The sequence below is a fragment of the Cinclus cinclus genome, chromosome 2 (genome assembly GCF_963662255.1).
Source record: "Cinclus cinclus chromosome 2, bCinCin1.1, whole genome shotgun sequence".
Taxonomy (NCBI): domain Eukaryota; kingdom Metazoa; phylum Chordata; class Aves; order Passeriformes; family Cinclidae; genus Cinclus; species Cinclus cinclus.
Window position 1 is genome coordinate 107,161,011 of NC_085047.1, and position 23,747 is coordinate 107,184,757.

The following is a 23,747-nucleotide window of genomic DNA, read 5'->3' on the forward strand; positions in this document are numbered from 1 at the left end:
ATAGTTGTTTGATGTCAGAAAAGGAGATAAATTATCTTAAGGACAAGCAACACTAAATGTGTAAGTAGGCATAGAGTGCATGGGATAGCCAATAGAGGCAGCAAAACATTGTGCAGATAATAGAAATGTCAACAGACAAACACTGGTGTTTAAGGGAAAACATCTATTTTGAGCTTGGGACTTAATAAGCATCTAATGGCAAGTGTTATAAACAGGGAAGAAAAGTGTAATTAATAAATTTAGAAGTCATCAGCATAACTAAATTAAACAAAACTCTGAAAGGAGAGGTGAGAAAGCAGAATAAAGAGGGTGGTGGGCTGGAGGCAGAGTTTCCAGTGAGAGGACTGGCTCTGCAAAGGGAGCATAAGAAAAGATACAGAAGAATCAAACAGTAAATTATTACAAGGGAAAGCCTGACAGCAAGCCAAGAGAAGGCATGAAAGGACAGCAACAAGATGGCTTGTTGAAAGTGGTGGAACGACCTAGAAGAAAGTGAACACTGAAAAGATTCTTGGAGCTGGACAGCAGGAAATTGTTAGTGACCTTATTAAGAGCTGTTTGAAGGAGAAAATGGAACAGAAGCTAGAAATGGCTGGGCAGGAAAAAAAAAACAAAAACACAAACCATGAACTGGAAAAAGACACAAATTCCAAGAAGGAGGGCAATGTCCTGTATATTGAACAGTGTCAGAGAAAAGATTTATTTTGTTTTATCAAGGGCAGTCCTGAAGAGAAACTTCCACAGAAGGAAAGAAGAAGCAGATATGCTTCAAAGAAAATACACCACTAGAAATCCAAAGTCCTAAACAAGTCATTTTGTTATGCTCCTAATGTCTTAGGGACTGAAGAAGTTAAGCAAATAGACTTGTTCTCTAATATCCAGCTACTTGATATCCCAGGTGTCATTCTTCTAATTTCTTGTTGTGAAATATACCATCTGTAACTTGCTATTACTTGAAGACTTTTGTCCTTAAAACAAATAGTTCTTTTCAATCCTATTTCCCTCACTGTGAGAAAGCCCTTTTCTCTAAATTCCTACTGCTGCACAGTACTATGCAGCAGCTTGATGAATATGCTTTCCTTTGTTGGGGACAGACCATATGGTTTATCATTGGTTGAGTAGTCCTTCTTTTTATAGTGTTCACAAAAAAGAAACCCGAAAAAAAACAAACCCAAAAACTTCCCAAAAACCCAAACAAAAACCTCCCAAAAAACCACAAAACAAAACCAAAAACAAAACAACCCCACAAAGGAACAAAAAAACACATAAACGAACAAACAAACAACCTCAAAAACTGCCAAAAAACCAAAATCCAAACATATTGAAACTGAAGATTATTCAGATTTGTACTTGGTATAATTTTAGTTTAGGTCTACTTCAAGAAATTTATATAATCTGAATCCAAACAAAATTTAGAGCTGTCTAATGTGCATTTCAGTTACCTCTGAAATTCAGAATATGTCTGTCACTTGGAGCCAGCTTTTCGTTTGTGCCTCACAAAGGCAATTGTGAAACACAACAATTTTTGAATTATGAATGCAAGCCCTCTATACTGATTAAAGCTGCCATTGTGGGGCTTATATTAAAAAAACAAAACCAAAGCCTATCGTTTCAGTTGTGAATATCTCTGAATGATAATTCAGCTACAGAGTTTAGTTTTATATTTTCAACTTTAAAGTTTCAGAATTATTTTTAAAATTAACTTGAACTAGCATTGTCTTACAGAAGACACATTGAATATCAACACTGTGCCATGAAAGCGATCTTCAGTGTTAAATGACTATGTTTTTATAGTCAAGGATCAGCAAAATACAGCAAAAAAGTAATTGCACATCATGCGCTAGCTAAAAGCTGATTAATACACACAGAAGTATTTCACATTGGAACTTCTCATTTACTAACAAAATCTGCTCAGTAAAATTAGCAACTGCAGTATGACTGGATCTGGTGATAAAATGGAAGCAGAAGATGCTTTCAAGCACAGAAGTAAATGCAAATTAATGACATGCAACACTGTAATCAAGATGTAAGAAAAACTACCATAAATGTAGGCTTCTTTACTTCAGTACTTCTCTGAGTTTAGCTGTTTAACCATATTTATCAAATGCAGTACATGATTTATACATTCCAGGGCTTCTCAGCAGACAGGGTTTAAAAAAAAAAAAAGTCCTCACTGATGAACATTTTGCTTTAAACACTTTACAAATTGTTCCTTAACTGTTTCAGCAGAGGGAGTCCCAGGAGTAACAGAACGCATGTATGTGCACGTGGCGTATTCTTTAACCTTAAGATTCCTATAAAATTTTCATTTTTAGACCTTCAAGTGAACGCTTCATTGAGGGAATATTCACCTATGAGTTTGTTTCATATTGTTATTCTCTCTGTGTTTATATCTGAAACTAAATTACACACTGGTTTCCTTAGGGACATATCCAGTCTTTATGGTTTTGTCCTGTTTACTGCAGCTACTGCTGTTGCATCAAGGAACATTTGCAATTGCTTTCACTTTTTTTCTGTTTTCAAAAAGGGTGCAATTGGTAAGGTCACCTAAGGACATTGCCATTGATGGAGTCCTAAAGTTAAAAGCAATTTAGCAGACTTAAATTGAAGATGAAACAGTAGATAAAAATCACTGATCTGGGAGGACATATGCAGCTTCTGATTTTCTAATGAAGGTGCAGTTTTTCTGTGTTTCAGCTTACAGCAGAATCTGTTCGGTTTTGGTCACATTCTTTACAATGTTAAATTGTGTATCCTTGTGCTAAAAGAACCTACAGGATGGTAAATGGTGGATTGGAAAACAGTAGTTGGAAACAAAAATTATTTTAGTATTTCAGTATTTTTAGCATTTAGTATTTTTAGTCAATTGAATTTTAATTTATTTTTATCTTCCTCATATTTCTGTATTCCATATTTTCAGATCAATACATTTGTATGACCATATACCCCTTAGCAAACATCTCCTTGAGATGTGTATGAGCAAGTTCCTGCTGCAAAAGTGCCTTTTAATCATTAACAAAGTATAACACCCATGTGTCAATGAGAAAAGCTTCAGGTTAAGAAAAGATTAAAATCTTATCATGGTGCTCTGTGTTGATTATATATCTGAGGTGTTTGTATGAAGTTTTCTATTCCCACGCCAAACAGTAATTTTCTAGTTACTCTTTACATTTTAATTCCATGCCTGTAACATTTCTTTCTAACAATTTTTCTTAGTATGCTTCATGCAGGGTGTCATAACCCTCAAGCATTAAAAGTTTAATGACATTTTCTCCAATAAGGCAGCTTTTAAGAAAAAAAAAAAAAAAAGCTACATTTGTTGAAAAATGAAGTGCAGAAAAATGTATCTTTGCCCCTCTACTCCTGTATTAGATTTGTGGTAGTGAACAGAAAAAAATATCTTGATAAAGAAAAATATGATACAAGTATATAATAAAATTCAAAAGGCAATCTGGGTTCTTTAGTAGCCAGATATCTAATACTTAAACATTGAAATAATAAAAACTTTCCTAGCAGACATCTAGGTAAATATAAAATATCTGAATGACACTGTATTATCATGGTTTAAAATATTTAATTTCTTTAAAAACTTTTACCTGCTGCATAAAAATTTTAACATTAAACCCCACAACTCAATGACCATTCAATTTCATTAACATAATACTGCATAAATTCACACTATAAAGTGTGAAGTACATGAGTAAAGAAAAAAAAACCTCATACCAACAACTTTGCACATATTTACAGCAACCTTAATTCTTAGTAATTTATTGCTGTACTGAGTCTGTGCCCCTTCAAGCACCCAAACTAACACCTACATATGGCATTTATGCTAACAAATCTTGGTCCTGCTGAAAAAGAGGAGGGAGGACCTTAATGCACAGAGTGGGAAGGTGATAAGGAGCAAAGTTTGACCTCTACTCACTACTCTACTCTGTAAGCTGTAGACACCACTCAGTGACCCTGCTAGGCTCGTTATATAAAGGGTGCTGCTTGTGTTGTACCATAATCTCATTTACTGAGCTCAATTGCCATGGCAAATGCAATGCCATGAATGCTTGTGTTACAAAAATTACTTTTAAGAAAAGTAATTCATTCAGAGAAGAGATGCATTTTTTATGGTTTGTTTTTCCTAAACTATCTAGCTGGAGATTTTCTAACATAAAAGTTTATCTTATGAATATCTGAAATTCAAATTTCGAATATCTGAAAACAAATAAGAAGCATGCAGGAGGCTGCCAAACCTAAAGATCATATTTGAAACTATAATTTATCTCATAAAATTCAACTTTTAAAACAGAAAATGAGAAATAAGCAAAATGAATATAGATGATTTGGTCATTCTTGACCTATTGATTAGAATCTTTCCTTAAGTCTAACTGCAACCTTACTGACATTTACACAGTTCTCAGTTAATTAATTTTATGTGTCCCTTAGAATCTGTAGCTCCTAAGTATAGTATACACACAAATTAGTTCTCAAGATTTAAGATCTAAAGATAAGGATATCATAGGACTGATGTGCAGCACAGAACTGATTTTAGCTATTGCCTGACAATAAGAAAAAAAATATAATTGAAAGGCATCATATTAAGAGAAAATGGGCCCCAATAATTCATAATAATGACTCAGTAAGTAAAAACTAAACTAATCTCTCATGGCAAGAAGTGTTTGTAAAGACAGGTGGACAATATTCTGAAAAATACAAACTTAATGCAGTCAGCAGGGCAGGCATCTTGGAGGGTCAGAGAAAGAACAGATTCAAGAGCAGTTCAGCAAGATCCATAAATTAATTTTGAAGAAGAATCCAGGAAAACACCTGACCTTGCCCTGACAGACAGGCCACTTAGGGAAACAGAAAGAGCCCAGCTGGTGTAGCTGATTATTGCACTCTCAGTCTGCTCTGGGCTCTTGGGTGGCCTCAGGTGCCATTATGAAAATGTTCCTCAGTCGACCAAAGCTGTGCATCCACAGCAAATAGAGCTGGGAATGCAAATTGAATCTGGCCATACCCACTGCTTCCTCACAGGTATTGAGACCTTTCTTACAGCACAAATAGTAATTAACATCCTGCCATATTTTAGACTGACAAGATCACAAAGAAGACAAAAAAAGGCACAGTAGGTGAAACAGGATCAATTTAATGCTGACTCCCTTTTTATATGGAGGGAATTTTTCTTGTGTGAAATGGAGAAATCATCTTATTTGTGGAGCTGGCTGCATCAGAAGGGACACTGGACCAAGGACAATACAGGCAATGGATGTGACAAGTGCTGCTTTGGAGAAGCTGTCAGTCTTTGGAGGAATACAAGGAAGTATGAGACTTCTTGATATAACAATAATATGTAAGGAATATGAGATACTGTTCCTCATTTCCTTGAATATCACATTGGACAGTTGTCAGAAGTTGTCTCCTCTTTGTCTGTCATCTAAATTAAGTACATAATTGATCTTTAAAAAAAAAGAGAAAATTCTGACAGGCAAATCTTTCTATTTTTTTTCCTAATGTGTCTAATCTTTTCAAGTTCAAAGCATTCCAATGGAAATCAAACATAATTCCTATTTTAGAATCCTGCTTATTAAGCACACTGTTTAAAAGATGGGCTTTGAGTAGATGGCAATACATTTTAGCTATCAGGAGCAGCTGTAAAATCTACTTTTTAATAGAAGATTTGGCATACACTATAAAATAGGACCATATTGTATAGATGTCACTCAACTTTGTAAAGCTTATATTGACTATGTAATTCTTCATTCATTTACTTCAGTTGTTAAGTGTAGCCAGGCAACATTTAACAACTGGAGTAAAAAGAAGCTAATAGAAATGAAGTAAAATTCAAGCAAAAATCACATTTAGTTTACAATAAATGTAACAACTTCAGCTACAATAAAAGTAAAATATTTAAGATTATGTAATTATATTCTACTACATTACAAATACATTAACTCCATGTACAGTACCAAAAGTTTACTTTTTCATATTATTGCCTATAAAAACAGTTCATGTATTAATCTTCTAGTCCCAGAGCTGGAAAGCAATGACTAGCTGGGTTGAACAGATTTTAAATGTTGATATGTCCCCTTTAATTAGGAAAATAGGAAAGTCAGATTCCATCTAAAATTCTTACCCGGCTCATTACCTGCATAGAACATTTTAAGATTTAACCTGTACAAAATTATCCTTGCATTGTTTAACCCCTCTGAAATGCTGAACACTATATACTCTTCATGAACATTTGAACTGAATGAATTTGAAAATAAAGCTTCAGAGCTTTACTCTCCACTTTCCTATGAGCAGTGTCCCATCAAGAGGACCAGGTGTTGGACCAGGTGTGCAGGCACCCAAGGAAGCTGCTCTCCACCCTCCACAGCAGGCACTGTGTTTATGGAAGGCACTGCTTTGCCTCACTCCCTGCCCCAAACCAGAGGCTACAGCCCTTCCCTCAGCTCTCACACCAGCTCAGACACACTAAAATTGCTGCTGAGTACTTATAATTCTTTTAAAAACAAATGTAATCCCCTTCAGTTGCTTCTGATGTGAGGGCAGTAACTCCCTGCTGACAGATGGTAACGAGGAGCAGACCCACGGTATCTTCCTTGAGTGCTCTGGCTCAGTCAGCAGGAACACATCTGTTTATAACCTCTGCTTTCATTATAAAGGTAGTTAAAGGCTCAAGATTTCCCATTTATTTACACTCTGAGTTTAAGTTTTTGTGACAAGTTTTGGAACCAAGGCTTCACAACCCTACAAATCATAAAGAAAATCTCTGCACTTGGACAAACCTCTAAAAATATCATTTAGGTTTTTATGCCAGACAGCATGAGAATTTACATCACATAAAGGCAAACTGAAAAGTATTATACCTTTTCTTTTCTTCACAATAGTTTCAATTTTCCTATGTAGAATTCAGAATTGAAAGGAAAAAATCATAACTATATTTTTAAGAAGCCAAAATAATACTTTTTATTTTATTTGGTAGGTAAGTTAACTGTGAGCCATACACATGGTTTTCATAACTTGCTCACAGCTTCACTCACTACATATACATAATCATACATTATTTATTTATGGTTCTCCATGTCTCTGCTCTGTCTGACAGATATTTCCTACTTCCTTTTGTGCCTTGTACTTATCTACATTCTGCAGAAGAAACAATTAACCCGAGTGATTTTCTCAGAACAGAATCTCTTCACTTTTTATCTTAGCAGAATTTCATTCAGATGCATTCATTTATCCTGTCTCTAAGTTTAACAAAAGTAAAAGAATCATGGTTTTAATCTGTTTGCTTTTACAATGAAAACTCAGGGCTTTTAGCTTTTTTTTTCTGTGTTGAAATTCTGCATGGTTAAACAACAATTGAAAGAGAGATTAAAAATTAAGACAACAAAGAAGTATGTTTATAGAAACTGGCCTGCTAGATCTCCACTGTGAAGTAGGAAAAGAATGAACGATCTAAAACCAGCAAAAATGTATGTCACAAGCTGATACATTAAATGCAAATAAAATATTCTCATAGGAAACTACAATGTGGAAGAAAGTGAGCACAGTGGAGATGCCTTGTCCTTGGAGTTAGCTCACTGCGTAGCTAATTTATAGAGAGAGGCTCACATGGATCTTCTCAAGGAGTCAAAGCCGTGCTCCTGAGAATCCAGCTTTGTCTTCAGCAGGACAAAGTTCAGTGAACTGCTATAATCTGTATAAGAAAATAAGCTTGGCTGGGAAATAACTTGGAAGGTTTCGCACAGAGATGAAAGACTACTGTATTTTTGCAGAAGCATTTTAAATCCTTCAAAAGAATGGGTGCAGCAAGAGGGTAAGAGAGACACTATTAACTGACAAGCTAGATACACGGAGGAAGAATAATGTCAAAGATTAGTACAAATGTAGAAGTCACACCTTCTAGATTTCAACACATTCACGATGGCAGGACTACTGAATTTTTTTTTAGAGAGAAAGTATGCTGCAGGCTTCAATCCCACTCCTCCTCTTTAATCTGAGGCAACAGAGATCTCCTAACACTGAGTAATGGACAAGTTTGCAGAGCAGAGGATAAGAGACACACAAGAGAGATGCAGACATGGTTCAGAGTAGAGCTGTTTAATGTCCCCTTGTGGCCTGGGAGGACAGGCACAGCAGAGGAATTGGCCACGCAGCAAGACCAAATTGGAAAGTAGACTGAAAAATGGAAAGTAGACTCTTGATTTGATTACCTGTCACTGCTTTGGAGCAGCTCCTCTATCTGTTTGATCAGAAGATAAGAATATGCATGTGCTTGCATGCACACATGAGATCCCTTTCATCAAGGGGTGAGCTCTGCTAAAATGTGATCTAACTTGAATTACAATATCAAAATCCACAGCCTCCCTACCTTTATTGTCTGCTTTTTTTAGAATTTGATACTTTTAAAAAATCTTTTGACACATATTCAGTAGTCTTTGAGGTGTGCATTTTTTTCATTTGCTTTTGAGATTTCTAAAGTAGAGTAATTGCCTGTTTTGTCTTCTAAGAACGTAAACTTAGAAATTTTAATGAATACCCAAAATGTTAATAAAGAGTACATGTCTGTGCCTGCTTCTTCCTTTCCATTTTCTAGGTTGCACTGCAGTAAGAGCAGGATCAAGGTCTTCAAAGAACAGGACTGATTAAAATGAAAACTATATTTTTTATAGTCCTCTCCTCTTCTAATTTAATGAAACCTTTAAATTCTGTACTAGACACAAGGAATATATCAAGGAGAAAAAAGATCAAAATAAAAAGGTTTGAATAAAATTTGTTTTCAAGCAATTTTGCATGTTTTACCTCAGAGACAAAGCAGAGGGTTTTTTAACTCAGTAGCAGCTCATGGTCTGAGCAAGTGCTCAGTGCCCTGGCAGCCATATCCAGCTGCAGCTTGGGATACTTCTGCTGTCCTGGAACACAAAAACTAGATTTCCTCGGTTTGCTGGAGAAGACAAAGTTGGGGCTGAAGTTCTGGTCTAGCTCGTCATCTCCATAAGGAGGGAAGCCCATGAAAGGGTGGAAGGAAATGCAGCAGCTGATGCAAGGCCATTGAAAGGCAATTTTCATGAGGCTGACACTAGGCCAAGAAACCACCCAGTGCCAGACACTGGGAACAGCTGAAGCAGGTCGTACACCTCTGATAATTACATTGTCCATGGCAATGCTCCCTATACAATTTGAAACAAAAAAAAAAAAAAACCCAAAACTGGTGTGAATAAGCTCAAGAGGGAATTATTGAAGTAATAGTTTTAGAAGCAGCTACTTGCTACAGATTAATCAACTGTATACAAATGAAATTTTAAACACGAAAATCACAGGTCTCTAAGATACCTAACCATAAATAAACATCAGTACTGAAGACTTAGCATGAAGTACTGCCTGATTTATGGATTATTGAGTGCAATATCATCACAAATGGGAAAGTGATGAGATAAAACAGTTAAGCATCAAGGGGAAAACAGATAAAATGAAAACCAGTAAAATGTGTATCACATCTGGTTAATGAAGAGGGCTAACACCAATATCTTACATTGGTGACAGAAAGAAAATTATGTAAACATTAAGAGAATGTTACCTGTATCTTCTTAGTCTTCATGAAGTTCTTTTAGAGAATTAACAACTAATAGGAAAGTAATGCATCAAAGACTAAAAAAAGAATGTGTTTATTTTAAAAGCCAAAAAGGTACAGAAAACAATTTAGTTGTTTGTAAATATGAAATATGATTTATGAGAATGAATGAATTAGAAATGTCTGAGGATAGCTGGAGAAGACAACAGATGTATCAGCTCAGTAAGATGCACTAGAACTTGATCACTTTGTTTTAAATCTCAAGGACAGCAAGTTTTTCTATAAAAGATGTGGCTAAATTAAAACTTTAATTAAACTAGTAATGTATGACAGATGTACTTGACCTCTTAACAAAACTACCAGTAATTTGGTACAGGCTCCAAAGCAAGTCAAGACCTGGGCTGTAGCCAAGAACTCCTCTAGAAACTCCCAAAGGGGCAGAGTGACCCAGAGAGCATTGATGCACATGAGCTTGGAACACGGATTATGAGTAATGCATGAATAGTAGGTGATTTTTCCAAGGGTCTTTTATCAAAGAACAAAGAAGGCTGTGGGTACAGGAGGTTCACACGTACCCTTCCCCCCCTTCCCCAGGTATCAAATTTGACTACAAGCCAACCACTTTATCCCGTGGCTTTGACAGCCTCAGGGAGCCACCTTTGAGCTCTCCCCGCTGGGCAGCGTGGCTGACCATTTTACCCCTGGCTGCTGGATGTGAGTGGCACAGAGGTGCCAAGCACAGCATGAAGTGCATTTTGTGCCTACTTTAAGAATTGCCAAACTCCCCTCCCCATAATGGCAAGTCATGCCATGTGAAAGAGAAAAGGAGGATCTTTGCCTTCATGTTAGTGCCATAAACAGTCTTACATGGCAGAGCATTGATTTGCTTTCCAGCCTGTCTCTGCTAGACTGCCCCTCCTTGATAGAGCTTTCCACTTTCTTTGTGACTGTTTCATTATTCATAGCCAAATGCAAACATCAGAAAAAGTACAAGATGAATGCAACAGCAAACCAGTATAGCCAGGTAGAACTGAACCTCTACACTGCACCACAGTTTCCTTCATGCATAACTCAATTACTTGTTCTAAGGCTGCTGTAGAAGTTCATCCTGTTATGCAAGTTGCAACTGAAGTGCCACTGCAAGAGCCTTCTGTAATCAAATGGCTTCAGTGACACTAGCTGAGCTTGCAAAGTGTTTAGGGAGTATAAAGAGAAACCATGGAAATTGGTGTATTAAACAATACCCATGTCTTTGTTACTTGCACTACAGTGTTTACAGCTTGCATTGCATCACCTGTTTCCTTCAGAAGTAGGATAAGTAATTCAAAGCACACGTTACAGGTAAAGAACTCAAAAGAGAAGAAAAAAATGTATTAAACCATCTTTTTTTGTTGTTGTATGGTGGTTCTGCTTAGGGCATAAGAAGCATATATTTCCAAATTGTGATTTTTAAAAAATGTTCTTCTCGTTTGTTGTGCAGACACAATCCTTAAAGCAAACTAGCTTAATTTGGGAACTAAACTCAAAAAGATTAGCCTTTAGGGACTAATTGACCCTTGCCATTCCTCAGCTATGGACTTTACCAAGTACTGTCCCTAAAGAACTTCATAGTATTGAGCATGTGCATTTAAAACCATTATAAATGATTAAATTCTTAATTAATTAAATTATTATAAACCATTTAAAATATATAGGGTTAAAAACCCCTAGGGTGTTACATACACAACTGCAATTTACAATTTTTTTGTTTTGTTTTGTTTTGCAAAACCTGGCACACATACACACAGAGGGCAATGGCACAATTTAAACTATTATCCAGGTACCTCAAAGCTTTACTTCATTTGCAGGTGATTTATAGTAGCATAAACCCAAACAACTTATAAATCAGTGCATCCCACTGTGTTTTTTTAGGTAACTAGCACACTTCTGTGAAATGTATTGCAGGTTTTGCTCCTTTTTGTCCTTCCTATTTAGACACTATAGGAGCAGTTCACAATCATTTAAGAGAATTACTAACTCTCCTCTTAAATAAGAAATGTAAATAGCTGGAATGAATTGCTATTTATACTCACTTGATGTAATACGGCACTTTGTTTGGTGAGATTGCCCTCTCCCAGGGGCCTTGGACAGAAGCTGTTAATGACAAACAAACAAACAAATAAATAAGTAACTGCACACATGCATTCATACGTACAAACATTCCTAGAAGAGAAATGTGGAGGTCAAACAGGAAAGACAACGTTAATCTCCAGAATTACAATTCTACACTCAGCCACGTTGATACAGGTCTGTTTGCTCAGTTGCCCGTGAAGGCAGGAAAGCAGGAAGGATTAACCTGCTGTTCTGAAACTTCTGTCCTAATCTCAGAGAAATTGAACTCATTCAGCTGCAAAGATAAATACAAAAACTCCTTGAAAGCTAAGCTTACAGAGCAGATACGAAGCAGAGAAAGCAACCTATCTTTTCTGGCATGTTCTCTTATAGGATTCCTCCTGCTAAGGTGTTTGACTGGGTTTTCTTCTATTTCTTTCCTTTAGTGGCCAGCACTTCCCATCCTTCTAAGAACAGAATTATGCACTTGTTCATATTTTATGTTGAGTGAAATTACACTGAGATATCATCTAAGTATCTTTTTTGTTGCTGTTCTCTTGCTGACTTGTTCTAAATGATGGACATTTTAATTTTTTTCCTCACGTTACTAATTGTGTCTTACTGCCTTCCAATAACGGCAAATAATGGAGAAAATGACAGTATGATCACAACAAATAGAGAGGAAATAACTTTGCTGACTCTTGGCTATCATGGTGTTATATGCCAACATCAGCTTACAACACAATGCAAATATTTTGTAAAATAGGTTTTTATGAAACTCATTTGACAACAGAATTATAAATCATATTTTATTAGAGGCAGAGATAATTTATTGTTTAGGCCATAATCAGGGAGATAATTTTTAACAGGAGTTTTTTTTCTGTCAAACAAAGTAGAACAAATAATTTTATTTCTTTAATATAATGACTGAGACTGAAAACATATGAAAAGTGATCTAATGGGAATAAAAAAAAAAGCCTGTTCACTTCACCCAGTATAACCCTTCTTTTTAGTGACCCCTGCTGTTCAGAAAAGAAAGCAGTTGTTACCAAGACAACTGGGAATTAGCTTCTGAACCATTTGACTTTCTTTCCCTCTCTTATACAAAATAGATACTTTTAAAAACCACATCCCGAGTCACTTTATCAAAATCAGCAAATCACAATCCACACAAATAATAAATACCAATATACATATTTCACCTATTTTGTACCAGATTCCCAGAAGTTAGTCTGTAGAATGAAGTATAGTTTCTATCTTGCCTACATATTGGAGTATGTGGAAATCAGAGTTAAAGGAAAGAGATGAAATGTGCTTCTTAAATAGCTGTATGGGGAAATCTCACTACTTTTGCACATGAATTGTGAAGAAGGTGTGGAGGGAGACTAGGGACTCCACAGAGGGGACACAAATCAGACATGGGAGAAACTGGTGCCATTATAGACAGTCTGAAGAGGAGAAGGAAGAGCTGGCAGGAACAGGTTACAGGCTGGGAAAGGGTGAATGAATTTCATTTTGGACAATGTCAAGAAGCTAGGGAAAGGGTTGGAAGGGACCTTAAAGATCACCTAGTTTCAATTTGCCTACCAAGGGCAGGGAACCTCCTGTTATACCAGGTTAAACAGAGCCCCATCCAGCCTGATCTTGAATACCTCCAAGAATGGGGAATCCACAACCTCTCTGGACAACCTTCCAGTGCCTCACCACTCTTGCAGTAAAGAAATCCTTCCTAACACCCAGTCTCAACTTATCCTACTTCATCTTAAGGCTGCTCCCCTTGTCCTATCACTACATGCCCTTGTGAAAAGTCTCAAAAAGTCTCTCTCCATAAATATAATAACCCTCTTTCAGATTGCTGGTGGCCAAGGAGTTGTGAAAATTCTACCTCAGCATCTCTGCACATTCTGCTGTCTTCAACCCCCAGCCAGCCATCTGTAGCTGAGTGTCATTGCTTTCCTATGACTTACATTTACACAGATTCATATTCTTAAAAGAAGAAAAGTAAATTTCAAAGGTATGAACCATGAGATATCACTGTGTGATTTGTTTACGTGCTTTCATTCAGTAATACTAACCTAATGTAGGCTAATATGTGATCCACCATGGCAATTGGCATCATCTGAGGAATAAGTCAAATCAGACTAAACTAAGTTATCATTTTTGAAAACAAAATACCCTTCGGTATTAAATAAAAATTGACCTTGTTACATATTTCTCTCCCAAGCAATCCTTAACATTCCCAATGGGAACACTCTCAAGTTACAGTTATGCCACTTTAGGATTTTTTTTTAATTCAATAGCTAAAGGACAGAATAGATTGCTGTGTGTTTTTCCAGAAGATGTATTTCTTCTGTTGCTTCTGAATTAATCTGGGTAAGAGCTTTGCAGTCATAACTTATTATCACAGAATCTTACATATGATAGTGTTCTTGATCCATTAGAAGAGGAACAAATACTTTTGCTTTCATGACAGCTCAGTGCTATAGGAATAACAAACAATTCTGTGATGTTCTGCATAATTGGATTTAGTATTCCTTCAAGAGGTTGCTGTGAAGCTGTCTATAATACACTTCTGGGTTCTTGGATGATTCTAACCTTGAATAAATTTGAGTTGATAAAATGTTCAGTACTTTTTACAGCTATACACAGAGAATAATCACTTCATTTTTGGCAGAAGCCAAGAAGCTGAAACCAACTGTTCCTTATCTTTGGTTATCAGTACAGGTTTTCTATCCATTACAAAACCAGTACAAATAAATGGTTAAGTACACCTAAAAGTCTAGCTAGCAAAGGCTTTTTTTATATATGCTCTAATATCCCTGTGTGCTACAGCACTCAAGAAGCAGACATTTCCTGTTTGCTGAGAGTAATTCCAAAGTGTTTTATTGCTCAAGCTGGCAAAGTGAAAGAGCCCATTACAATACACCCAGCTACTTTCAATGCTGTTGTGACTGAAATTAAATACCATAACGAAATACAGGGAATTTTAAGAGTGAATTTAAATTTCCTTTTTTTTATTTGCATTGACATACATTTTAATGGTTAGCTAATTTTTGAGTTTTATTTCTTTCTGTAGGTGTTCTAAGAGCTGAGACTTGCTTTGCCTGTGAACACAGTTGTTGTTGGTAAACCAACATTCTTACTTCGTGGCAGAATGTATAATGAAACAGTGGCATGCTGGCTCTCTGAACTTCAGTACTGTTTTAATCTATGCAGGGATCTGAATGAAATATTAAACAGGATGGTAGTAGTTGATACTACAAAAAATAATCATATAAATATTTCACTTTAGCACTGCAAAACTAATGAAAAATACATGCATGTTTACCAATGGTAAACTATTTCTCCTTCAGCTATTCAAAGAGTAAATTTGGTATGTCCACATTTAAACTTTACACTTGTACTTTTCAGTTCTAAAGGTACTTTTTCAGTTCTAAATACAAAGAAAAATCTTTTGACTTAATTTTTAACTAAAAGGTTTTGGACAGAAATCACAAAGAAGCATTGTGTAGTATTGATACACTCTTACATATATCCTGTCAATTATCTTTTTCTCACTTTGTTAAAATTCTATTATATTTGTTATATATTCCTTTCAGCATCGTGGTAGTTAAAGGTGAGTGCATTTTTATGTTCCCATTATCTTGTTTGGTGGCCATCACCTGTAAGTCAGCAAAGTGCTGAATTATGTTCACATTTCCTATTTTAATGATAATAACTATCTGATTCAGCCTGGGAATTCTACCTGCATGACCTGTGTGACTTACACTGTTCTATCCAACATTATCATAATTAATACTTTAATACAAACATAAATTTAAGAAACTGTTTATTTATTCACATAAATTCTGTTTTGATGCCAATAGCATAGCAAAGCAAAATAGCATAGCAAAATCCCTTTGCTTTCAGAGAGTTCTCAGAGTTAGGCTGATTTGTTTGTGTCCACTCGTCCTCTATCTTTATTCTACTACCAGGTGATATTTTCTATTCAAAACATTTCCTGTGGTATCTAAAAATATTAAACCATTTTTCCAAAGGACATGGATGAAAGGACATGGTCTTCAATGTTTGCTTGTCAAAGGTATATGTGAAAGACAATATGTATGCAGTGAGAAATAAGAGCTAAAGATACAGTTGCTTGGACTGGAAAGTAATCAGATGGATGGGTAAAGTGTCCTAAGAGTCACGGAGCCTTCTCATTTTTATACTTGGATGTCTTAATTAGCAGGACTTGCCCTTTTAAAGACATCTGCCTGTGCAAGAAAGAGCTTCCCCAGTCTTTGCTTTGCATAATAATCCCTTTGAATGGGCATTCAAAGGGAAGCAGGGAAAAGTGAGTACTTGACTTCTCCCCCAGCTTGAACAAATTCAGAGCCACATCTCCAGTTTCTCAGGAGAGTGGCCTAAATAACTGAAAGAAAACACAAAGGCACAGAAATAAGAAGAAAAAAGACTCAGATCGGAACCTTAACAGCTTGGACCTTATCCTGAGAAGCAGAGACCTAGGTTACAAAGCCCAATCCCATGAACATTTTTTTTTTTTTATTTTAAAGCAACAATTATCTGATTCAAAATGCAGCAGATACACTCTGGTCACTTACAATACAAACTGATGGCTCTAGCATTCATCATCTTTCTGTTTCGGAATGAAAGCTGCTAAGGCTGCCTCATCTTGTGCTGAATTAAATGCTTCTCTTACTTACAAGTCCAAAACTGAAAGGCACAGTGAGGCATCTCCTGTTAGGTATCTCCAGGTCCTAGCACATATTTGGGTATGAGGATCTAGTCTGGTACTGACATATGTAGGCAGCAAAAGCTCATAGCCTGGGAAATATGAATCACAAAATTTTGACAATGGGTATATCAGCCTTTTAGTTTTGCAAACCTAAACATTCTTTCTGTTCCTTGTATTCCCAGGTTTTTCATGTTGACAGAAGTCCATATTGTCTGAGCCTTGAAACCAGTGGAATCTTCCAGTCACACTCAAGTAATTGCCAGTTATACTGTGAGCACTGTTTCATGCAGTCACTTCACTGACATGCTATACTTACTAAAAGATGGCCCATACTGGGGCTGAACAGTAAATTACAAGGTTTGCACGTGGCTTTAAAAGATGCAACACCTTCTATTTTTCAGCAATCATCAGCAATGCACATGCACTATGCCATTAAAAAATATGAGTGATTGCTGAATAGAACTGCAAATGATATTAGAAACAATCTGACATCAGTACTACCTCTCATTTATTGCATCTCAAAAAAAAGTATTAACCATTGTGACATATACAAGTGGGTCTTCCAACAAGAGACAATGAATCTCATTTTTTGTAAGAGGCAGAATCACAGAGAAAAATAAGGGTGAAGTCAAAACACTAAAATTATTCCAGAGGAGTCACTGAAAACTTTGGAGCGGGCATTATGTTTAAAATTTGAAGATTCTCTTTTTCACACCTCAGTTACTGTATACAATTCCCAAATTAAGCATCACCATCCATGAAAGGATCACATATTTTTCTTTTAATTACTTTGCTAAATATTTACAAGTTTCTCTTTAATAGAAAGATCTTATTTTTGCTGGGGTTTTGCACCCTGATTTAGAGAATTCTAATTAAACAGCAAGTTTCAAAACCAACAAACTCATTCTACGAATTCATGATATAAAGGCTTGCCCATGTAATAAACATATCAGATGTATCTCACTGTTGTTGTGAATGCTCTGTGTCCTTGGCAAGGAATGAGCTGAGCTGGAGCTGGGACTGACTCTGTGGACACTGGCAGAGCAAAATGAATTTGGGGAAGCATGAAAGTCAGAAGCTCTAGGAGTGGGATTGAGAGAGCCTATTAAAAATGTAGAAGGTCTGGAGAGAGGCAAATTAATGTAAAAATTAATGGCCAGTTTTGATAAGAGTCTTTTATACTTGAGGCTGACTGAAGCCTTGACTGAGAAACATAAGGGGATCCCATTCCTTTGCCACTATCTCTTTAACTTACATCCAAGAGACATCTGAATTATCCTGTGCCACACCATTGATAAACACTGGTACTTGGTCACTGAAAAGATGAAAGAGTGGAAAAAGAATGCTGAACTGCATGAAAAGACAATGGAGAAAAACTGTCTCTAATTTAAAAATGCCACAAATAAGAATACTTTTTTTTTTCTTTCACGCCTTATCTCTCTAGCTCACACCTTATTTCCAATCTCTTTCAGAAATAGCTCTATGAACAGCCCTTAGAACAGGGTGCAAGTTCTTAGAAACAGGAACTACCATTTGATTGCTTGCCTCACAGGACATAACAAATATGAGGTCCCTGCATCACTCCCCCATTACTTTCGTGCTAGATTTTCAACAGCCCCGTGTAGCTTTAGTTTTAACCAAGCAGAGAAAGACAGAGGATGCTATAATTTCTATATATTAAATAATAACAAGCACATGAAAAAGTTACCATGATAAGCAGATCATATTTATTTTTTTTGGATAGGAGAGAAATGTAATTCAGTCACTGATTTTATGTGACCTTGACTGCAGTACCAGCCTTTTTGCAGAATTACTTAAAGGTATATCAACTATATAAAGGATAATTTTTCATATAAGACTATAAACAGATATTATTACTTGCACCTTAAGATGAACAAGTATGTATGGAAGAGGGAAAGTTGATGCTCAGTTAGTGAAGATGAACTGATTATTACTGGCATATAAACGAGATATGCAACAGTCAATAGATTGCTTATTTTCCTTACTAATTATAGTTTGCATTGATCTTATGTGTGTGTCAGCTCCTTAGATAAAAATGCTCTGTGAGTTTTGAGCTTATAAAATAAAACCATAAAAATTGCTATGATTAATAATTTCACTGCTGTTGCAACAGACTGATCAGCTTGGACTCTGTCTGTCATATACTGAAACCTAATTTATAGGCCATTAAATTCACTTGCATTTGACCTGCCTGACTTTGTTTGGCAACCTTTGTGTCTGACTTGTTCACCCCCAAAAGCACAGGTGCAGAAAAAACACTAGTGCTGGATGGCAAAGACTCTGGCACTCTCTCCTGTAGTGCTCTCTCTCTCATAGATGTGCTTCCATCCGTGCAGGGATGCAGCAGAGATAGTACACAAAAAGCATGTCAAAGCATGGTATTTTCCCCAGGCACAGTGATAGTACATGACAGTGGATGTTTTTGGAATTTGGTCTTTATGAAAGATGGGACTGATGCATGTACTGGCAGTTTTCAGTGACCTAACTTATAGATTTGGGAAGGATTTTGCAGAGATTTTCAGAGCTTCAAATACCTAACTTTAACATGCATGGGTAAGATTATGTATTTGTACACACATCTAGGAGAGAGAGAACAAATAAGCAAATGCCCACTTTTCTAAGTGATTTGACTACTTCCAAAGTCAACACGTTTTCACCTGGCTCCTTTTCCTATTGTGATCCTCAAACAACATGAATTGTCCAGAATGATGTCCACACTTTGTTGGCTGTACTTAGTTAGACAGAAGAATAATATCTCACTGGTGGAGGGTGGGCTAAAAAAGGGGATTATCATAACACCGATCACCTCTTAGAGCAATCTAGTTTATCAGTAATAAGGCAGAATGTGCCTAGGACATAACCATCACACCAATTGTCTGACTGCACTCAACACCAGCACAGAGAACAAAGACACCTTGATCAGTGTGATAATGCAGTGCAGGTCACTCTAGTCTCTTCCAGGCTTGCTTAATTTACCCTACAAATTTATTCTTTCACCAAGAATACAACATAGCTCACAAGGAAAAACCAATATCTGCTTAAATATTGTGTTCATGTCACATCCTTGTAATTCCTGCACATTCAATCTTGACAAGTCTGATTTGCAGTTATAGATATTGAGCTGATAAATTATTCCTAGTGATCAAGAGTTAAAGAAAAGTGTGTTTGAAACAGAAATAATGAAAACAGGGCTTTTTTCTTCATAGGATCATCATTTGACAAAAAAGGTTCAGGTTTGAATCAAACAGCATTAGTCCTATACGGCACAACATCAACCCTGGTTTTGATTTTGCAGGTCATCCTGCTGAGAATTTTCAGTTTCCCATTGAGATCTTCAGTGGGAAAATGGTTAACCTATTAAAATTACAATGCAGTATCAGCTGAAAAAAAGTTTGCCCTCTATCCCACTGTGAATGTAGCTGTGCAATAATAGTAACATCTATTTCCAATGTCTGGATAGCTTGTCCCTCTGCATGTAGGAGACCATTATCCTGCGACTGTGTTCTGTTCTGCTGATATAATCTCTTAAATAAAGCTTTACTGTTGACTTTCCTTAATTGAAGTACAATGGAAAAGACATGGCCTTTAAGAAGCTTCACTTTAGTCACTGCCTTGGACCTTTGAAGGTGTTTCAAGTTGTCTTTCAGTGTACTTCAAAACATCCTTGATAATAAAATGTGCGTGGAGGTAAAGTGGAAATTTTGCTGGCAATTTTATTTTATGCAGAGCTGTAAAAAGTTTACTTAGCTGCCATTCTTCTGCCAACTTTCCCACCCCGGTTTTGATCCTCTCACCACTCTGTTAAGTGAACAAATCATGAAAGCTATTTTTCCTGCAGGTTTTATTTTTCCCCTTTTTGGAGCTGAACATTTCTTTAAACAGATAAACCAAAAAAAATTTTTTTTTTTTGGCGGGGGGTTTAATCACTTCTGGGTTAAAATTGCCAGAAACTCTTTTAAACATAATTATAATTTGCTAGTCCTAAAGGGAACCCCCAAACAATGAAGATGAGCCTTGTAGAGATAGATGTCAGGACAAAGAGACTTGATGATGGCAGACGTTCTCCTTTTACCCCAGACCTGGACAATATGAACTTGTTTAACACTCCAGTGGAAAAAAAAAAGAAAAAAAATAAAAGAAAAGAACTGTAATACAATCTAAAAGAGAAATCCATTACAACAACTAGCACATGGCTACAGAATTATCTATTAAATGTGTATGCAAACTGCACAAGAAGAATGGGAAATGAGAAATCACTCACTGGTAAGAAAATGCTGGGATGTAGGGCCAAAATCCCTGTGAGCTTCATGCAGTTGCTTGATGCGCTCATCAACAGCCACCTGTTAAGAGAGGAGAAAAAAATGACTCTTTTCTAGACATGAAACAAAGAGCAATTATAGTCAGATCATTTTTTTCATTAGCGAATATTCAGTTTAAAATTAAGCAGTTTCCTGCAACAATTGTTATCCCTCAGGGTCTTCAGATGAGATTAAACGTATTACTGGACAAAAAGAAGTTAAAAAATAGTTCGGTTTTTAATTTGATGTCCCCCATCTCAACTGCTGCTAGAAGTTGAAAATGAAAAGGCTGATAAATAAAGGTAGAACAAACTGGCCTGGCTTTATGTACCTGAAAAGTGTATGACTGCTGCTTGCCAATACTGAAGTCAGAACATCCATCTGTTAATACTTTTCTGAAACCACTTCTAAAGTATTTTTGAAAGTACAATATTATAAACCAGCATGTAAAAAGTAATCTCTTTTAATGTGGGCAGGACAACCATATTTTAACCAAGTGCTGAAATGAGGTTCACCAAAAGAGAGCAGCTGGTACAAACATTTTGCTGGTTTTTTAATCACTCAAATCGTAGCCCATCAACCCTTTCCTCAGAACAGACTTTTGAAGAACATGTTCCTAATGTTTTGTTGGGTTGGTGTACTGAGTGAAAACACAGACAATAGTTTAGGACTGGTTTTATTTTTACCCTTGAATATCGCAGTGAAGTGGAGCACTGAGCAAGCAGCCAAAAGGAAGTGGTTACAATAAGATTCCCTGGTGTGGGAGTGGCATCTACCAGTCCCTTTATAGCCTATATGCTACAAGGATGTAAATAAGTTAGACCCAAGAATGGGATTAGATAAAACAAGGAAAAAAATACTTGAAAGTAATGATAGACTATTTTGAAATGCAATAAATAAAGTAACTAATAAGAAGCAGGTTCACTTAAATATTGCCTGTAAGGAAAAGTGTTCCATCAACACTGGCAAAGCAGAAGGTAAGTGATTTTTTATTGGCCTAACTGGAAAATACATAACAAGGAAACAAATAAGTTGTACAAGTAAAAAGCAATCCACATTTTAAAACTTTCAGGGAATTGTTTTCGTTGGTGTAGTATTGTATATATTTTAATGCATAGTAGCTGGGCATGATACAGTCAAAAAGGAAAAATAATGATAGAATTAATGAGCTATTTGATATGATTGTGTATGTTTGCCTGATAACCCCTAGACCTCAAAACCTTGTTTAACTAAGCAATAGCAATTTATTGCCAAGACATGATTTATTTGCTTACAATTTTAAAACTAACACTATAAGCAAAAATGCCCATTTGCTTTCTTTCCTCAAACAATTTCCCAGGTGCCTTTCCTGCAGCTTTCTTCATTTCTATGTCATCTTTTCTGGCTTCCCACTGAATTGCATGGGCAGATGTTTCTGTTAAGCAATGTTTCGTACCAGGGACTGACTTTGAGCTTGAGTTCACACCCAATTCACTGCACAGATACAAGCTGGGGAAGTCTGTAAGTGCATAGAAAACCACAAAAGAGCTGCTTCTAGTCATCAGTATAATTAGCTTAAGTAGAGGATCATTAACTGATGTGCTATTATTTTTAGCCAAGAAATGACCTTTCAATGAAGACTAGAGAAATAATCTCGAACATACCTAAACACATGCAAATAAAAACCACTGGAAAAATGCAATGAAAACGTATATACTCTAGAATAGTCTTAAAATTACCTCATAAAATACTGACTTTGTCATTAGGAAATATTGGTTAATTAAGAAATATTTGGTTCATCCTTTATATTAGTACATACTTTTCATTAAGTCAATCAGGATGGAAAAAGTACATGCCTACATGAATAATCCCTGAAGATAATGAGAACTTTACAAACAGTGGGGAGCAGTGTTTAATATAGAAAAATTCCAACAGACAAACAGTGGTCAGAAAAGAGCATGGGAACCCTTTAGTACACATGACAACTGCCAGCACACAGCCTAGGCAACTTCTGTAAGTGTGCTAAAAATGAGAATTCCAATCCCTTCAAAATATGGATGACCTTTAAACTGCACAAAATTATTAACCTGAAGATTTTTTACCTATGTACATCAGCAAAATAAAGTACCTTACACATTTCAGGGTAAACTTTCCAACTGAACAGCTTTGGATGTGAGCCAGAAAATACCTCTTTCTAGAGGTAGATTTTTTTTTTTTTCAGTAGAGAGAAGAAGAAAGCACTAAGAAATCTTGAGTATTTTCCAGGAAATATCACCTGAGAGTACAAAGCGTCACACCACTTGGCTGCCAGGAAATACCACTTGCTGATGTATTGGCATGATACCTTTTAGGTAACAGGTAGTAAAAGATGAACTCACTGTTGGTGGTAGAACAAGGAAGATCACTGCAGTCAGTTTCTATTAATTTTGTCAAAACTAACACATAAACGGTAAAATAACAGGATTTGAACCCACAGTAACGAAGATAATGATGTACAAAAAAGCACCCACTGAAACAATCCTTGCTTCAACTTACAGGACCATGTGTCTCTAAACAAATAAAATCAGAGTTGGATTTGACTTTGTGACTTATACACCAACAATCTGAAGAAAGAGATTCTATCCATGTAAGTCTTGGTAAATGCGTCATGAATATTGAAAAAAAATTCTCATTGACATCTAAAAGTGTTTCTTATTTTTCATAAACAAGCCATAGTAATTCCCAAATTTTATTTTTTTCCCTTGTTATTGTTTTTCTTTCAAATCAAGTGAAATAAGCTCTTCCAAAATGAGCATAAACAGTATCTCTTGTATTTTTGTATGCTATGCTTTCAACTGAGAGCAGTTAGAACAAAATGTTGTGAACAACTGGAGCCTTGTGGGAAGAAAACTGTAAAATTTTCAAGCCCATTCAAGCATTAATTTTCCTTGTCTTAGAGGGAAGAAGAAAAATGTACTGTTAATGAAGGAAGAAAATTCTCATCTGATTTCAGTAGTGTTGGCTTAGCCATGCAAAAAGTACTACTTTAAAGGTACTATTACCAGAATGTAACATG

General features: G+C 36.1%; 1 protein-coding gene across 4 annotated transcripts in view; it reads right to left on the reverse strand.

Moving 5' to 3' along the window:
- The window catches only part of DMD (dystrophin), a 767,992-nt gene that overhangs the window by 101,562 nt on the left and 642,683 nt on the right, over positions 1 to 23,747 (reverse strand). For all 4 annotated transcript variants that reach the window (XM_062488103.1, XM_062488102.1, XM_062488105.1 and 1 more), the window contains 2 exons: positions 20,677 to 20,755; positions 11,641 to 11,701 (listed from right to left, as the gene is read on the reverse strand). In XM_062488103.1, the coding sequence (XP_062344087.1) occupies positions 11,641 to 11,701; positions 20,677 to 20,755 (140 nt within the window). The remainder of the gene's footprint in view (positions 1 to 11,640; positions 11,702 to 20,676; positions 20,756 to 23,747) is intronic.